At 44.5% G+C, this 18,171-nt stretch overlaps 1 protein-coding gene across 1 annotated transcript in view; it reads right to left on the bottom strand.

Moving 5' to 3' along the window:
* Positions 1-18,171, bottom strand: part of KIAA2012 (KIAA2012 ortholog) — a 120,488-nt gene that overhangs the window by 23,509 nt on the left and 78,808 nt on the right. Inside the window, exon 15 of the mRNA XM_022567431.3 lies at positions 13,792-13,864. Coding sequence (XP_022423139.2) covers positions 13,792-13,864 — 73 coding nt within the window. The remainder of the gene's footprint in view (positions 1-13,791; positions 13,865-18,171) is intronic.

The following is an 18,171-nucleotide window of genomic DNA, read 5'->3' on the forward strand; positions in this document are numbered from 1 at the left end:
TGTATTGACCAAAAGATGGGGTTCTACAATTGGTGTGATTTCACCACTGATTAGAATTGAAATCCTGTCGCTGGGACGTGGATCATAGCAGGGTGTTTTGTTTTGTTTCTCTAGTAAAATAACCTTATATTTAGGAAGTATTGGAATAAACTAAGTCAGTACTTTGAATAATAACCTACAACTTTTAACTGCCTTAAAAGAATCTGTAAAATATTTTAGGAATGCAGAGTATAGAAAAACGACCGTATAATGATTACCCATGAACTTACCACCTACATTTGTGAAATCTTACAATTTTGCCATATTTGATTCACATTTTTTTTCTAAGGAAAACATTTAAGATATAGTCTAAGACTTTATTGTATCACATATAATCCTATTTCCCTCACTCTCTCCCCAGAAGTAACCATTCTCTTAAATTTGGTATTTATCAGTTGACTGGGTTTAGAATATGCTACCCCCAAACATGGCACCTTGGCATACTGAGTATTTTAAGCTGAAGGAATTTGAGAAAGGGCAGTGTAGGTTATGAGACGGCTACTCATGTGAGAGGTAGGTTCTACTTGGAGGAAAGGGGTGCCCTTATCCCTGAAGACAGAGAGACTCTGAGAGGAACCCAAACAAACAGGCCTTGCTCTGTTTCCCCCAGTTAATTACCCTTTGCACTTACCTTTTGTACTATTACATTGTCCACTGTTCATCAAACCAAGTATAAAGATGCTCAGGCTTAACTACTTCCTTATGAATCCTCCTGCATCACATAAAGCTTACATTAAATACATTTGTGTGCTTTTCTCCTGTTAGTTTGTCTTTGTCAGTTTAATTTTCCGGCCCAGGCAGGGCCTCTAAGAGAGTAGAAGAAAAGTTTTTTCTCTCCTACACTGTCCTCATGTATATTTTTATATCTTTACCACATATAAAGCACTTCTAAACAACATATAATATGATTTTACATATTAAAACTTCATACCAGTAATATCATTTATGTCACTTTTGCAACTTGCTTTTATTTTGCTTAAAATCTTGTTTTTGAGATTAACCCCTGTTAATACATACAGTTTCCATTCACTTATTTTAAGCTCTTGTACCTTATTATACCGTTGTATAAACTTACCACAGTTTATTTATCCATTTTGCTATTGATGGCTTTTTTATTTCCAGTTTTTTGTGATTACAAACAATGCTGCAATGAACCTTCTTGAGTGAGTCACTGTTCATACATGAAAGAGTTTCTCTAACGTATACCTGGGAATGGACTTGTTGGGTTGCAGGGTATATGCATCTTCAATTTATTGGGTATTTCCAAATTGCTCTGAGTTTCTAAAACTCCATATCCTCATTAATAATGAATATTTACAGACAAAATTTTTTGCTTATCTGGTATATATGAAATATCTCTTTTTCTTTTCATTTGAATTTTCCTGAGTAGCAAGTTTGACTAAGAAATAAATGGTCATTTATTTAGGTTTCCTCTTCTGTTAATTACCTATTAACATCTTTCACCCATTTTTCATTTGGGTTGATTGTCTTTTTTTAAAAAATTAATTAATTAATTAATTGATTTTTGGCTGTGTTAGGTCTTCGTTGCTGCACGCGGGCTTTCTCTAGTTGCGGCGAGCGGGGGCTACTCTTTGTTGCGGTGCACGAACTTCTCATTGCAGTGGCTTCTCTTGTTGTGGAGCACAGGCTCTAGGTGTGTGGGCTTCAGTAGTTGTGGCACACGGGCTCAGTAGTTGTGGCTCGCGGGCTCCTGAGCACAGGCTCAGTAGTTGTGGCACATGGGTTTAGTTGCTTCGTGTCATGTGGAATCTTCCCCGACTAGGGCTCGAACCCGTGTCCCCTGCATGGGCAGGCAGACTCCCAACCACTGTGCCACCAGGGAAGCCCGGGGTTGATTGTCTTTTGCCTTCTCTATTTGTAGCAGTTTTTGGTGCATTTGGGGTACTAATTCTTTGTTGGTTATATGCACTACAGATATTGTGTTCTAATCTGTATTTGTCTTTTAACTCTGTTTAACATATCAAAAACTTTAATTCTAATATAGTTGGGTTTGTCAATAATTTTCTTTATGGCTTGTGTTTTGAATCATGGGTAAGAAAATTTTCCCTTTCTCAAATTCATAAAGATATTCTTGTATACTTTCTTCTAAAAGATTAAGAATTTTGCTTTTTCACATTTAGATCCTGAATACAGCCGTTATTTTGTGAGGTAAGAATTTAAAAAATGGATAACCAGTTATCTGAAAATTATATAGGGAATAATAGCTCATTCTCTCCCCACTGTTTTCTAATACCACTTCTGTCACATTTCATTTCTGTATATGGGTGCATTTATTTCTGGATTCTCCCTTCTGTCTGTCCCTAAGTCAATATCATAGCCTTAAAGTAATTTTTGATATGTGGCTGGGTAAACTCTTCCTCTTTGTTTTTCTTCAAAATTTTATTGGCAGGACTTCCCTCGTGGTCCAGTGGGTGGTCCCCCCCAATGCAGGGGTCCTGGGTTCTATCCCTGGTCGGGGAACTAGATCCCACATGCAGGCTGAAACTAGGAGTTTGCATGCCGCAACTGAGAAGTCCACATGCTGCAACTAAGACCCGGCACAGCCAAAATAAATAAATAAATAAACAACTAACTAACTAACTAACTAACTACTCCAGGGAGACCCATTCATTGGTGGGGACCCCACACTTTAAAAAAAAATTGTATGGGCTATTGTTGACACTTCTTTATGCATTTTGCGATCAACTTATCACGTTCCACCAAAGACCCTACTGGGGATTTTTAAAAATAGAGTTGCATTGAATTTATAGATTAATTTAGGGAGAACTGTCACCTTCAAATCTTTGAACATTATATATAGCACTATATAGAATGTTATATTTATTCAGGCCTACTTTTAGTTAATTTAATAAGATTTTATAATTTCTTCATGAACGTCTAACACATTTTTTTTAGATTTATTGCCTTTTAAATTTATTGATATATATGTTTTAAAATTACATTTATTCTGCCTTCCTGTATAATATGTACCACTAGATAACTAAATAGTAGAAGAGAAAAGAAATTTTTTTTGGTAGGAGTTTCCCAAGTAATTCATAAACTTTAATGAATGAATGGATCTGTAGCTGGTGGCATCGTGAAGAGACCAGCAAACATTACATCTCCTGATGGAAGAACACAATGCCCTCCATGAAGTGGTCTTGTGAAAGCCAATCCTGAATCTGATCAAGTCTCTAGATCCAAGTACTAACTTACAGAAAATACAGAAGACAGAGAAACATGTTAAACTATACTTTGAGGATTCAATCAGCAAAGTATAGATTGTGGGAAACTCTACAGTAAAAGTCACCCAGTTTCCTGAAAATAAACTAAGTGAGGGGAAAGAAAATAGAAATGAGAAGACTCGATAAATTAAAGGACCCTTAAAAGCCATGTGTCAGGACTTCCCTGGTGGCGCAGTGGTTAAGAATCCGCCTGCCAACGCAGGGGACAGCGGTTCGAGCCCTGGTCTGGGAAGATCCCACATGCCGCGGACCAACTAAGCCCGTTCGTCAGGACTACTGAGCCTGCGCTCTTAGAGCCCGTCGCAATGAGAAGCCCACACACCGCAATGACGAGTAGCCCTTGCTCGCCGCAACGAGAGGAAGCCCGGGCTGAGCAACGAATACCCAACGCAGCCAAAAATAAATTAAAAAAAAAAAAAAAGGCCGTATCAACCGATTGCAAACAAAGTCTAAAACAATTATAATAATTTTGAGACAATTAGAATGTTGAAAAAACTGATTGGATATTCAATTATGTTAAAGAATAGTTCTAATTTTTAGGTACAATAGCAGTATTACGGTTATGTCAAGAGTCTTTTCTTGTCTTTTAAAGATATATACTCAAGTGTATATGGGTAAAATGATATGAGCCTGGAATTTGTTTCAAAAGACTATAGAAGGCAGGAAGGAATTGGGAATATAGGTGAACAATATTGGCCAGGAGATGGGTACGTGAAACTCATTGGTGCTGTTCTGTCCACCCTTGTGTATGTTTGGGGTTTTCCATAATAAGAATTATTTTAAAACTGCATTATAAATTGTACTTTATGTTTGCAAATACTATTTTTTTCCACAATTGATTTTTGTTATTGATGTATATTTAGTAATCTTGCTGAATTTTTTTGTTTGTCTTTTAATGGCTTGTCTTTTAATAGCTTTTCTATAGAGGCCCTCGGATTTTTCACATAGGTAATACTATTGTCTGAGAATAATGACAGTGTCATTTCCTCCTTTCTATCCTCTTCCTTTTCTTTTATTTTGCCTACCCTACTGTACTGGTACAATGTTGAATAAGAAGCAATGAGAGAGGGCGTCCTTATCCTAGTCCTGCCTCTAAAGAGACTGCTTCTGAAGTTCTACCATTAAAGTGTGATGGTAGGTACTCTTTTTTTAAAAACATTATCTATTTATTTATTTTTGGCTGCGTTAGGTCTTCGTGTCTGTGCGCGGGCTTTCTCTAGTTGCAGCAAGCAGGGGCTACTCTTTGTTGCGGTGCACAGGCTTCTCGTTGCGGTGGCTTCTCTTGTTGTGCAGCACAGGCTCTATGCGCGGGGGCTTCAGTAGTTGTGGCGCGGGCTCTAGAGCACAGGCTCAGTAGTTGTGGTGCATGGGCTTCGTTGCTCCACGGCATGTGGGATCTTCCCAGAGCAGGGCTCAAACCCATGTCCCCTGCATTGGCAGGTGGATTATTAACCACTGCGCCACGATGGAAGTCCTTTGGTAGATACTCTTTATCAAAATCAGGAAGTCCTCTTCTATTCCTAGTTTGATAATTTTAAATCATGAATGGGTGAATTTTATAAATTGATTTTTCTTTTTGCATGTATTGAGATGACCCTAAGTACAGAAACAGATTTTCGAATGTTAGACCATTTTTAATTCTGTGGTAAACTGAATTCAGTCATGGTATATAGATATATATGTGTGTGTGTGTGTATAATGATTTGATTGGCTAATATTTCATTTAGGAGTTTTGCAGCTTTGATCATAAGTGAGATTGGTCTATAAATTTTCTTCTTATGCTGTTCTTGTCTCTACTTTCAACTGCTTTTTGGTTTTGATGAATTTAGGTCTCAAGTTAGAAATGAGCTTTACTTCCTGCAAGGTGAAGAGAATTTTCAGGGTCAAAGGGCAACAGCTGTATTCTGGGATTCTGGGGTCTTCCCTGGGGTTTCCATCCTGGGCTGAGTGGAGTGAGCCAGAAACAGTCCTAAGGATGTGTCACTTCCCACTATAGAGGAGAACTTTGAAAATACTTTCCATAAGGAGAAATAAAGGAGTAATACTAGAGGATGTAGGTCATCTAGGCCAGCGGTCCCCAACCTTTTTGGCACCAGGGATCGGTTTCGTGGAAGACAATTTTTCCATGGATGGGGGACAGGGATGGTTTCGGGATGATTCAAGCTCATTACATTTATTGTGCACTTTATTTCTATTATTATTACACTGTAATATATAATGAAATAATTATACAACTCACCATAATGCAGAATCAGTGGGAGCCCTGAGCTTGTTTTCACTTGCCACTCACTGATAGGGTTTTGATATGAGTCTGCAAGCAATTGATTTGTTATGGTCACTGTGCAGTCAAACCTCTCTGCTAATGATAATCTGTATTTGCAGCTGCTCCCCAGCGCTAGCATCACCGCCTCAGCTCCGCCTCAGATCATCAGGCATTAGATTCTCATAAGTAGCGCGCAGCCTAGATCCCTCACATGCGCAGTTCACAGTAAGGTTTGCCCTCCTGTGAGAATCTAATGCCGCCACTGATCTGACAGGAGGCGGAGCTCAGGCAATAATGCGAGCGATAGGGAGCAGCTGTAAATACAGATGAAGCTTCACTCGCTCACCTGCCGCTCACCTCGTGCTGTGCCGCTCAGTTCCTAACAGGCCACGGACCGCTACTGATCCGTGGCCCAGGGGTTGGGGACCCCTGATGTAGGCTGATAAGAACTAGCGGACTATGCTGAAGCCAGTACCAGGGCTCCAGATAGCAGAGCCTGGCAGTGTAGGGTGACTGTGCAGGCCTCACGCAGAGAGGAAGTGAGGAGCCCCAACCCATGTTGTGAGGTGGCCCTTTGCAGTAGTGCCATCTTCCAGGCTGTGGATTCTGACGTAATGGCAGTGCCTCAACTCCTGGGCACATATTTCTTGTCTCCTTATTTTCTCCCCAGCATTAAGAGAAATTTTTGCATCACTGGCTGCTTCACTTCTTGGCACAGATTGGGCAGTCATTATACTTGCTCCTTTTTTTTAAAAAAAAAATATTTATTTATTTTATTTTTGACTGTGTTGGGTCTTTGTTGCGGCCTGTGGGATCTTTGGTGCGGCATGCAGGCTCTTTGGTTGTGGCCCGCGGGCTCTTCATTGTGGTGTGCAGGCTTCTCTCTAGTTGTGGCATGCAGGCTCAGTAGTTGTGGCACTTGGGCTCTCTAGTTGTGGCTCACGTGCTCAGTAGTTGTGGTGAGTGGGCTTAGTTGCTCATCAGCATGTGGGATCTTAGTTCCCCGACCAGGGATAGAACTCGTGTCCCCTGGAGGGTGGATTCTTAACCACTGGACCACCAGGGAAGTCCCCACTTGCTCCATTTGGAGCTGTTTATTCCTGGAGTCAGGAACTGCCCCTGAGGAAACGCTTTCAAAACCAAACTAAATTGAACTAAACTAAACACCTACAGACACTGAGTTGAGAGAGACTTGGGTTACCTTGGTTTTAATAATTAGCCACGATTTTGCATAATTCTCCTGGCTTCTAGACCTCAGTTTCCTTTATCTACAATATAAAAGAACTTCTAGAGATTCTAAATAATCTCCAAGTTTCATGCTGGCTTTCAAAAAATGCTGCCATTATTTTGTGGTATTTCTTCTACCTTGTAACTATTTCCTAATCAGAAACACATGGATGGCTCTCTTAAAGAGCCAGGGGCTTGGAGTCATAGAAACCTGGGTTCATATCTCAGCTCCTTCACTTACTGGCTGTGTGACCTTGGGCTATTTACCTAACCTCTCTGAGCCTCATTTGCCTCATCTGTGAAATATGGATAATGTACTTTACCTCATAAGGTTGTGGTGAGGATAAAATAAGATAAAAGTACAAAAAAGAAAGTACCTAGCAAAGTGTCTTTCTGCAGAGTAAGTGCCAAAAATTCCTTCCCTTTTCTCCACCCAAGTGACGATGTGTGGAAAACTAGCCAAAAGATAAGCTTTATAAATTTAAAAGTTTAAATTGTTTGTCTGGCACTTCAAGGTGTTTCCCGTTTGCCTGCCTCCCACCTCTTCCCTAGAGTCTAAGTCGGCCTGTTTGGTAGATTTTGAGACTGTCTAGCTCTGTGAGTCTCCACCCAGGCCTGGGATCCGCAGGAGGTGCCGGCGGGTAGCGACATCACAAGCTACCGCAGAGAGGAGAAGAAAAGACTAACAGATGCGGCCCGGAGAGCCGACGCTTTGGGGCAAGCCGAGCCTGGAGTCCCGAGCTCGCTGCAAGGAGCTCCGTTTGCAAGGAGGTCAGAGGCGACAGGTGGAGACGGCCTCGCGCTGGCGGAGCGGCGGCGCCGGGCGGGCACTGGCGGGAGAGCGGGCGCCGCCGGCCCCTGGAGCCGCCGGTCGGGGGCGGGAGACGATGGAAGGCGCGCCTCGCCGCCGCCTGCTGGGACCTTTCGTCCTCTCCTCGCTCCCCCGATTTGCCACACTTTTTCTTTTTCTTTTTGAAAAACTTGCCTGAAGATTCTCTTCATTTCGATTTCTTCACTTTATATGTGTGTGAAGCATTTCTTCTCTATTTCCCCTTGACCTTTTTGCTTTCTCGCCCTTTACCTGCCAGAACTCCAGGATCCGCAAACGCTCCTTTTGGTAACTGTTAACAACCAGACTTGATCTCTACAGATGGAGTCTAGGAGGTCAGTCAGCTCTGGAGCCTCGCCTCTGCCCAGCTCTGTGACCAAGGACATGTTCCTTAACCTCACTGTGCCACAGTGTTCTCATCTGGCAAATGGAGATAATAAGAGCTCCTTCTTTACAGGATTGTTATAAAAGTTAAATGAAACAATTTACAGAAAATGCTTAGCCTGATGCCTGGCACACAGTGAGTGTGAACTGCTACCCCTGTCTTAATGGCTTCACTGCAAATGCACTCTGGGTTCACTAAACTCCTTCCATCATGTCCAGCATCACCTCCTCCAGGGAGCCCTCCCTGACTTTTCCCTGTCTCTCCCATGCTGGTCTGGATCAGTTGTCCTTCCTGTGTTCTCTGGGAACACTAAACACATTGAACACAGAGGTGGTTCTAACCATGCCTGCCCAGGTCTGGCTCCTCTATTAGAGTGGGAGCTTCATAAGGAGTGTGTCTCATCCAACCACAGAGGGCCTGGCACTCAGTAGGGGATCAGCAAACGGTCCCTAAGTAAATGAAGGCAATTTCCATTCATGCAGCGAGTGGTTAACGACCTAAGAAGGCCTGAACCTGGGGTCTGAACCCTGGAGCTGTCTCAGCGCTAACACTGAGACTTCCACTCTTCCCCTTAACAGAAACAATCCCAAGGTCACTGAGTCATAGGAAATGAGAGGAAGAGACTGGAAGATCAGTTTTGTTATTTTCTGATGAGGAGGTGGAAGCCTAGAGAGGCCAGCAGGCCTCTTGTGGCCTCATGCCTGTACAGGAGGACCGTGGTGAAGACTGTTCTCAGTCTTGACCCGCTGGGCTCTTACTCGCTGGCCGCTGTGGCTGAGCCTGGGCCCCCGTGCAGCATGGGGACTGCTGGTCTCTTTCGAGACTCTCTTGGTCAGGGCCCACCCAAGGGTGACTGGGGTGGCAGAGCTTTACGTGCGACACACTGAAATGGTGGCTGGCTTTCCCTGGGAGCAGGTGTAGTGGAAGGAGCTTGGGAAGGAGGTCCAGCCCCAGTCCTGGCTCTGCTGCTTATTGCTTATCACTGTGCAACCCTGGTGAGTCATAGATGCAAAGAGCATGAGGGTGGGATGGGGACTGAGAGATTATCCAACCCACCGCCATGGTTTATGGAAAAGGAATCCACAGCTCAGAGAAGTTATGTGTCCTAGACTACGGGCCTAATCAAAGGCAGAGCTGGTAACTGAACTGATATCTGTCGAATCTGAAACCCAGGGTCCTCAGTGAGTCTATTCCAGGGTTTCCCAAATAATAATGGACACACGAGTCACTTGAAGGTCTTGTTAAAGCACAGGTAGGTCTGGGTGAGACCCCAGATTCTACGTTTCTAACAAGGCCCCAGGTTCTAGCTAGAAAGGGTCTAGACCAGTGAGTCTCACCTTCTAGCTCTACTATGATGAAACTACTTAGTGCACTAGCCACCGAATAGACCGGCCTTGTCGGGTTAATGAAGGCATGGCAACTAGTGGGCCCTTCACCTGGAAGCCAGTGGGGCCAGCGCCCTCCTCACCTGCTCGTCCTTCCCCAACAGCGTTATTCATTCACGACCCCTTTTGGCTGCTTCTGTGTCTTTGGTGGAGATGCAGGTCCTGGCTGGTGGCTCTGGGTCTGTGAGTGCACCCCTTTTGGAGGACTTGGACCTTGCTAACACTTGCAGGCACTGTTTCTTCACAGGGTGTGTGCCAGGCCCAAAGTTGAGTCTTCACTGCAAGCTCTTGAGGGTAGGAACCTTGGTTTTGTCATCTCTGAATCTCTTGAATACTCATTCATTCCTCCATTCAATGGATTCATTCGTCTATGGAACATTGCTAGGCCTGGCTAACTAAGGCGCAGTCCTTGTCCTCAAGAAACATACATAATACATGGGCTATAAAGTGGTACTTAGTGGTTGCCCAATAAGCATGTGTGAAATTGAATTACGCTTTGGTGCTCTGGGGGAAGTGGCAGTGTCGTCAAGTGATAGAGAGGGCAATGGAGAGCAGCTGGTATTGGCCTCTTCCTAGAAAGGGGCTTGTTTTCAAAGAAGGGTGTCTGGTTCCTTAGGCAGTTCCCATTGGGGTCAGTGGAAATGACAGCACTGAAGCCTCACAGGAGTCTCTGCTCTTTTCAAAGTTATCAGGCAAATTCACAAATGCATTATAATTTTTAGCTCTCCCTTTGACGCTGTAAAGACCGATAGAGGAAACCGGGATGCTCTAGCTCCTCTTCTCAGGCAAGTCACAGAGGGGGCGCCTAAAACACGCATGGTGTCTGCAGCAAACAGAGAAATGACCCACCATGGTGACTCTGAGTCCACGAGGTAGGAAAGCGGTAGCATCTGCAAGACAGAGCCATCTACCCACACGTGGCAGAGATGCTAACTGCCACCTAATGTCCATTCCGCTCGAGTCTTAGCTTGGCATGTGAACACCCAGCAAGAGACTTTATTCCCCAGCCTCGCTCGTAGGAGGCCAGCGGATATGAGCAGAGGTGGAAGAGGTGTGAGTCCAGAATCAGGCCCTTAAAAGGCAGCTGTGCCTTTTCCTCTCCTGCCCTGCAGGGTGAGGGAAAAGCTGAGCCAGCTTTGACCATGCAGACAAGGGTGATAGCAAAGGGGGTGGCAGAGAGATGGTAAGAGAGAAAGAGCCTGGGTCCCTGGACAGCCCTGTGGAGCGGAGCTGTCCTATCGCCTGCCTGCCAGCTTGGACTCTTCCATGAGACAGAAGTAAAACTTCCATCTCGTTTGAAGTCACTTTATTTTGGTCTTTGTTAGAACCAACGTCCTAACTACTACATATCTGTCTCTTGAATAAAGCAATGACGCTCTGAGCCTTTTTTTTCCTGGTAGAATAGAAATGGCTCATTGGTTTCTAGGGTTTTCTGTGAGACTTGCCTTTTGTCCCCCACCCCCCATTGTTTCAGGCTACTCACTAGGGATCCTCTGCACTCATGCAGGGCTCCCCAAATCTCTCAAAGCTATTGATAATATCTTAAGTTCTGCCACATTCCAAGGGGTTATGTCACTACCGCAACATAACCTCATTCAGATTGGGTCTGTTGCCCACCCCTGGACTTAAGTAAGAGGAGGACTTACGCAGAGGACTCAGCCAGTTCCCCAAGAGCAAGCAATCCCACCTCCACTCCCTGCAATTGAGACTGATTTGGAAAGTAAATAAAGCATCGTGTTACATCATGTTATCAACTTAGAACAAGTCTCTCCTGATAAGCCTACTAAAATTAAGGTTTTTAAGAAACAGACTAATACCTAACCTTTAGTGAGCACTTACTGTGTGCCAGGCATTCTTATAAGCACATTACATGTATTAACTCCTTTATGTCACAACCACCCCACAAGATAAATACTATTAGTATCTCCATTTTACAGATGTAGAAAAAAGATGCCCAGAGAAGTTTGGTAACTTACTCAAGGCCACACAGTTAGCAAGTGGTGGAACCAGGATTTGAACCCCGGGACTCAGACTTGATAATAGATGCTCTTGATCACTGTGATGCTGCCTAAACAGTGTCCTCCAATCCTTCTACTTCCATTATATTTAAAAGAACAGATTAAATTGAGTCACTGCCAAATTCAGAGAACTAAATTATGGAAGCAAGGCCCAGGGCAGTGGTTCTCAAAGTGTGGTCCTTGGACCACTAGCCTCAGAATCACTGAGGAACTTAATAAAATTTCAAATTCTATGACCTCAGCCCAGATCTAGTGAATCAGAAACTCTGGAGGCAGGGCCCAGACATCTTTATTTTTATAAGCCTTCCAGGTGGTTCTGCGGCACACCGAAGTCTGAGAACCGTTGGCCTAGTAAATAAACAAGAACTGAAACAAGAATGGAAATTATGTTCTTTCCTATGACTTTGGGGGTGGGAAAGAGAGGCAGAAAGAAAAGTTTTGTATTTAAAATGAGCAATTTCCCAAACCCTCTCTGAAGGTTGCTGATTTGACCTATCTTGTGAAAACTTGCATGCTGTATTCTCACCAAGTCCAAGACTCATGCTTTTCTCATTGGATGTGGCCCCGGCTCACTGCTTATAATTAATCTTATAGATCACTACTTAATTTAGAGTAGGAAAACAATCCTGACAATTAGTCGTAAGATCTATGAAGGGAAAATTGATCCTTAAATAGTTAAAAAAAAATTCCTTGGCACTCCCGCCTTTTTTTCCCTTCAAAGATTTGAAATTCTTTTTAAACATTAGCATTTGTCATTCGGGACAGGCAAATGCCTTCTTTAATTTTCTGTGGTGATATTTCACTGCGTTAAAGTCTGTCTGAATAACCTTTATGGAACTCAGCTGGGCCTCTCTCTCTCTGTCAGGAGACAGGAAATCTGTTCTGACTGACTTGGTCATTGCTTAGATTTGGCCGTGTTCTACACTGCCTAAAACCTCCACTGCACTTGGCCAAGACCTTGGGGCCTCTTCGGTGCTCACAATCTAGACATGTGATTTACGATATGGAAGATCTGAAGACTGGAACACATTTCCCTGGCTATTGTCACTCAGCTTTGGAAATGGAGGTGGTGAGAGACCTATGTCAGCAGAAACCTTGCTTAAAAGTTTGACCGAACACAGGGATCAGGCTACCATAATATTTTGTCTGATATCCAGAAACAGTGAAATTTTTTTTGGCGGCACGCGGGCCTCTCACTGTTGTGGCCTCTCCCGTTGCGGAGCACAGGCTCCGGACGCGCAGGCTCAGCGGCCATGGCGCACGGGCCCGGTCGCTCCGCGGCGTGTGGGATCTTCCCGGACCGGGGCACAAACCCGTGTCCCCTGTATCGGCAGGCGGACTCTCAACCACTGCGCCACCAGGGAAACCCGGGCAGTACTGTTTTCAACCTCAGTTGAGGACTCTGAGGCGGGGATGTGAAGGCAGAGGTAGTCCTATTCCAGAGCCCATGCTCTCTACTCAGCTGCCCAGATCTGCTGCTGCTAGCCTATATAGAGCACCTTATAGGACTTAGAGAAAGGCATTCCAGTAGAAGGGCCAAGTAGGAAAAGGAGCCTCCTTTGGGTGGATGCACCCAGTGCTGGAGTGCGTGGCTCAGGGTGCACAGCACAGGCTGGATTTCAGCCCCTCTCTCTCCCTCTGCTGGACGCCTTTGTACAGTGAACGACAAGCGCAACTCTGGCTGGCAGGCCCTGCATCCACTCCTTGAGAATACATCTCTCACACATCTGTTTCCACTCCTGCAAGAAGCAATGAGGATAAAGACCAGCTCTGCTACCTGGGACTAGCTAACTGCAGCATCACGTAGCATGCCCAGGTGACCCCAGGGAAGAGCTTAGAGTCCAGTTCAGGGTATCAAAATATGAACTATGCCAAAAAGCCCAGTTGTGGGCCCAGTCTTTCCAAGAATCATCCTGATTATCCAATGCAGCATCATTTTTGGAGGAAGTCACACTCAAGGAGCTCTGGCCACCCAGAGCTGTGGGCGACAGGGGCTGGGTCTCTAAAGATGCTGGTCCCCCCTCTGTGGAATGTTAACCCTCTAGGCAGAGAACCTCAGCTCCCTCACTTGCATATCCAAGAGCCTATGAAAGCAGGAGAAGCCAGAGGTAGAGGTGCCTGTGGGATCTTTTTGTAATGCCCCAAAGTCTCCACTCTCTTCTATCAATCTGCAGCTGCTGGCGGGAAATAAATCTTTCAATAAGTCCAAGGACATACAAGCATGTTACCATCAGCTGGCTTGTGATACAGTAAGAGCACATCAGAGTCTGTATTCTGACTTCCAACCCATGACCTGAGAGGAAATGGAAGGGTCATTCCTCATTAACATCTTTGAACAGTGCAAAGTTCATCCCACAATTATTGCAATCAGACTATAAAACCCAACCCAGCTGTTTCTACCTTGAGGGCCTGGGTGATTTTCTCTGAGGGGTCCTCCAGGTTCTTCATGATAGTCCAGTTCATCTCCACTTTCCTGTTAGGTTAACAACAACAATAAACACATGAGACAGAATAAGTACCAGCACTCCTAGGGTCCATATGCCCTTCCGTCAAAGGGGATCCAGTCTTCTTAGTTGTCTCTTCTTCTTTGTCTATCTGTTTTAACTTGTGTCCAAGAATTCTGCTGCCAGCGTGAAGGGCCCTGAAGAGCCAGGTGGGCTTAGCAGTGGCCTTGAGCACCGTCCTTATCTGTCCTCCTCTGTGGGAGGCTTGTCCCATCCATCAGAGCAGTGCTCCATGCCTGGCATATGTGGGAAAAAGAATGTCACAGGCAAAGGCCGACTGGCAGAAGGCAACAGAGTACCTCTAGGGATTTGAGGGAGGTCCAGTGTGACCAGAGCAGAGATGGGGTGAAGTGGGAAGGGTGGGGAGGACTCAGACTCTCAGGGCCTTGGAGGTAGTTTAAAGATTTTGGCCTTTACCTTGAAAACAAATGGAAGGCACTGAGGGTTTAAAACAGGGCAGCAAAAGGATCAGATTGGCCTTTTGTAGGGCTTCCAGGATTACCACGGATAAGGTTCCTTTTTTTTTTTATTTAAATAAATTTATTTATTTACTTTCAGCTGCGGTGGGTCTTCGTTGCTGTGTGCAGGCTTCAGTAGTTGTGGCACATGGGGTCAGTAGTTGCGGCGCAGGGGCTTAGTTGCTCCGTGGCATGTGGGATCTTCCCAGAGCAGGGGTCGAACCCGTGTCCCCTGAGTTGGCAGGCAGATTCTAAACCACTGTGCCAACCAGGGGAGTCCCCAGATTAGGTTTCTTATCACATGGAATCCCCTCTTCCTTCTTTCTCTGAGTCACACAAGCTGCTTGCAATCCCACCACCCAGAAATCTCTATAACGATGGTCTTCAACCCTGGCTGTGTCTTAGAATTATTTGTGAAGCTTAAAAAAAAAAAAAAAAAAAGAAAGATTCCTGGGACCTAACCCCAAATGTTAAAATCAGACTTTCTGGATGGAGCTGGGGCATTTTTAAGGCTTCTTGGGTGATTCCGTCGTGCAGCCAGGATTGAGAACCATGGGTCTTCTCTAGAGGATTGGAAGAACAGCTCTTCAGTTGCCAAGGAAACGTGGCAGGTAGAGTCAGTGACTCAAGTAAAGCCCTCAGTGTTTGATAAGGCCAGCTCTTGGCCTTTGTCACCTGGATCTCTGGTTAATCCACAGCTTCATTTCAGCTGTGGAGAAGGAATCTGAGGGCCCTAGAAGCCTCTCCTGGGACTAAAGTTCCTCACCCTTTAGTTGACAGTTTTCCTCTTTATTATCAAATACCCCAGCTGCTTTGGAAAGACACAGTTATCTGCTCATTTGTTTGACATTCTCTTCTTGCTTGATGGCTTTTTGCCCCGCGTGTTTCTCACTCGTTAGCTTAGTGTTTGCCGCTGATGAGATATTCTGACGTAAAAAAACCTAAAACAGCTATAAGCAATTTTCTTTCTTTTGCATTTATCTCTTTGGAGACAAAGCACATTTGGCCTGATGCAATAAAAAAAAAAATCATGTCTGAATAAATGGAAAGTTTTTAAAAAAATGATTGCAAGAAAAACCTGCCTCAGTCCAGTAAACTGCAAAGTTAGAAGACTAGAAAAGAGATAAATTTTTAAAAATTCTGTTTATAAATCCTTTTAGCCTAACAGGAAATTGGATTAAAAGGGAGAAACAAGCTTCCTCTTTTGGAAGAATTTCAAAGCTCAGAAGAATAAAACTTGAGTCTTCACAACATGCAGCTATGAGCCTTCAGGGACAAGAAATATTCTTCTCATTTCACAGACGGGGAGATGGAGGCAGAGAGAGTTGGGGATTTGGAAAGAATCTTTTGATGAGTCCCTGTGAGAAAAAGAAGTACAGTAGTCTTAATTTGAAAGTCTGGGGAATTCCCTGGTGGTCCAGTGGTTAGGGCCCTGCGCTTCCACTGCCAGGGACCTGGGTTCAATCCCTGGTCAGGGAGCTAAGCTCCCACAAACCACGCTGCTGTGAGGTCTTAAAAAAAACCACATTCTGCCTATTGCTTAGAAAAGTGTCAAAAAGCTATCATTTTTTACATATACAAGCATACATGTGAAAAGACTTATACCTAAGGTCATTCGTTGCAACAGATTGGAAACAACTTACGTATCCCATCAATGGGGGATGTTTTAAATAAATTATGGTAATTTACACAATGGAATACAATGCAACCATTAAGAAGCATCTCTTAATGAATTAACAGAACTCCAAGATATAATAAGTAAAAAAAAGTAAGACTGTGAGCAATGTGTATAATATATAAAAGCATGTATAAAATGTCTCTATTTTTCTACCTGTATTGGACTGTATATGCATGCTACAACTCAGGAAGGGTACACAGGAAACTAGCATCAGTGGTGTCCAAGGGGGAGGGAACCCAGCTGGGAGACATACCCTTTTATACTTAAATTGTTTAAACTTCCTGAGTATATTTCGGATTCAAGATTTGAATTGAAAAAACTAAAACTAAAAAGTGACAGCAGTCTGCCACTTTTAATGAGTTATAGAGGTAATGACTGAAACACAGGCAATAATACTTGGTGAGTGAGCAAAACAAGCTGAAGGACTGAAAATTCAAATCCCAGCTCTGTTATTCTGGCCAAGTCATTTGCTCTTCATCTCTACATTTGGCTTATGAATATTTATCGGGTGTCTGTTGTGTGCCAGGTACTGTGCCGGGCGCCGGGGGCACAAAGCTGAAAGATCTATTTGTAAGAAACTCAGTGACTTGTAGAGAAACAGGAAATCTCACTGTCGCCATGCAGTGTGATAAATGCTGTGACAGATTATGACAGGTTTCTGCAGGACCTCACGGGAGGTGAAGCTAAGTTAGGCTGGGAAGGTTGGTTTACCAGTGGACATGGTGCTAAGTCTTGCAGAGAAGGGGAGGTTAGGGCAGTTCCCGCAGAGGAAGGAGCATGTACTGGCTGGGGGGCGCATTCTGGTGTGGCTGCAGGGCCCGGACAGTGGGAATCAGACACGGGCCAGATCTTCCAAGTCGCAGTCTGGAGTTTTAAAAAGATATTCATTTGTTCTATTTTTCTATTTATAAAAGAAATACATTTTTGATGCCAGAATTAACCGGAAGGCCAACGGGGACGTGGTAGGGAATTTCAAGCAAACCAGTGGTATGACTGAGCTGTATTTAGAAAGAGCGCTGGCAACAGGGTGGTGTTATAGGTCTGGGGCGGGGTGGGGTGCGTGGGGATAGTAACAAACACTTTGTAAACACAAACTGTAGCACTGAAACCAGACAAGAGAGACAGTTGCCTGAATGGTTGTGGTGCAGATCCTGGAGTCAGACTGCCTGCCCTGAAGCCCTGATCCTGTACTTCATGCCTTACAGGTCACGCGAGATACTTAATCCCTGAACCTCAGTTTCTTCAACTGACACGGGCTGGGCCAGGTGGCCTGAAGTTCTCATCTGTCCCTGGAGAACCTTCCACTGGTCCTGCCCTCTCCCCTCACACACAGCGCCCTATCTGAGCATGGTACTTCTAGGTTCACCGCAGGCTTCGGGAAGGAACTGCTGGGAGGATGGGGAATGCAGGAGCCAGAGGTGGGGCTCCAGGGGGCTGTATGTGCTGTATGACCTATCATTGAACCTCAACCTCTCCATCTGTGAAATGGGGGTAATGATAAATTTTGTACGAGTTCTTGAAAAGCTAAATTAGGAAAATACATTTAGACATTCTGTGTAACATATGTAACACATACATCTAAATGACTAATTTCAATGCCTTCTTAATGCTGGAAGGAAATCAGTATCTCATTTGTGAGTGTCAACTTTAAGGTCGTACAAATTTTCTTGTGTATTAAAAAGATCCCACACCTATTCTTTTTTTTTTTTTTCGGTACGCGGGCCTCTCACTGTTGTGGCCTCTCCCACTGCGGAGCACAGGCTCTGGAAGCGCAGGCTCAGCGGCCATGGCTCACGGGCCCAGCCGCTCCGCGGCATGTGGGATCTTCCTGGACCGGGGCACGAACCCGTGTCCCCTGCATCGGCAGGTGGACTCTCAACCACTGCGCCACCAGGGAAGCCCTCACACCTATTCTTTAATAAAGAAAACGGATTTATGAAAGTCATAAGGTATCTTGTGTTATTAAAATATTGTCTCTTCTCCTCTCCCAGGTTCTGAAGCCAGAACAAAGAAGTACAATTAAATTCTTCTCAGGAACAGGATAGGCCTAATCAATATCAGGAATTGTGGGTTTGGTGGCTTTGAATCCTAGTTCCGTCTGCTGCCAGCCACGTCACCCTTGGTCCTCTCATCTCGCCAA

This window comes from Delphinapterus leucas, chromosome 8 (genome assembly GCF_059928025.1).
Source record: "Delphinapterus leucas isolate spDelLeu-1000000601 "Yukka" chromosome 8, BTC_Dleu_Yukka2, whole genome shotgun sequence".
Lineage (NCBI taxonomy): Eukaryota > Metazoa > Chordata > Mammalia > Artiodactyla > Monodontidae > Delphinapterus > Delphinapterus leucas.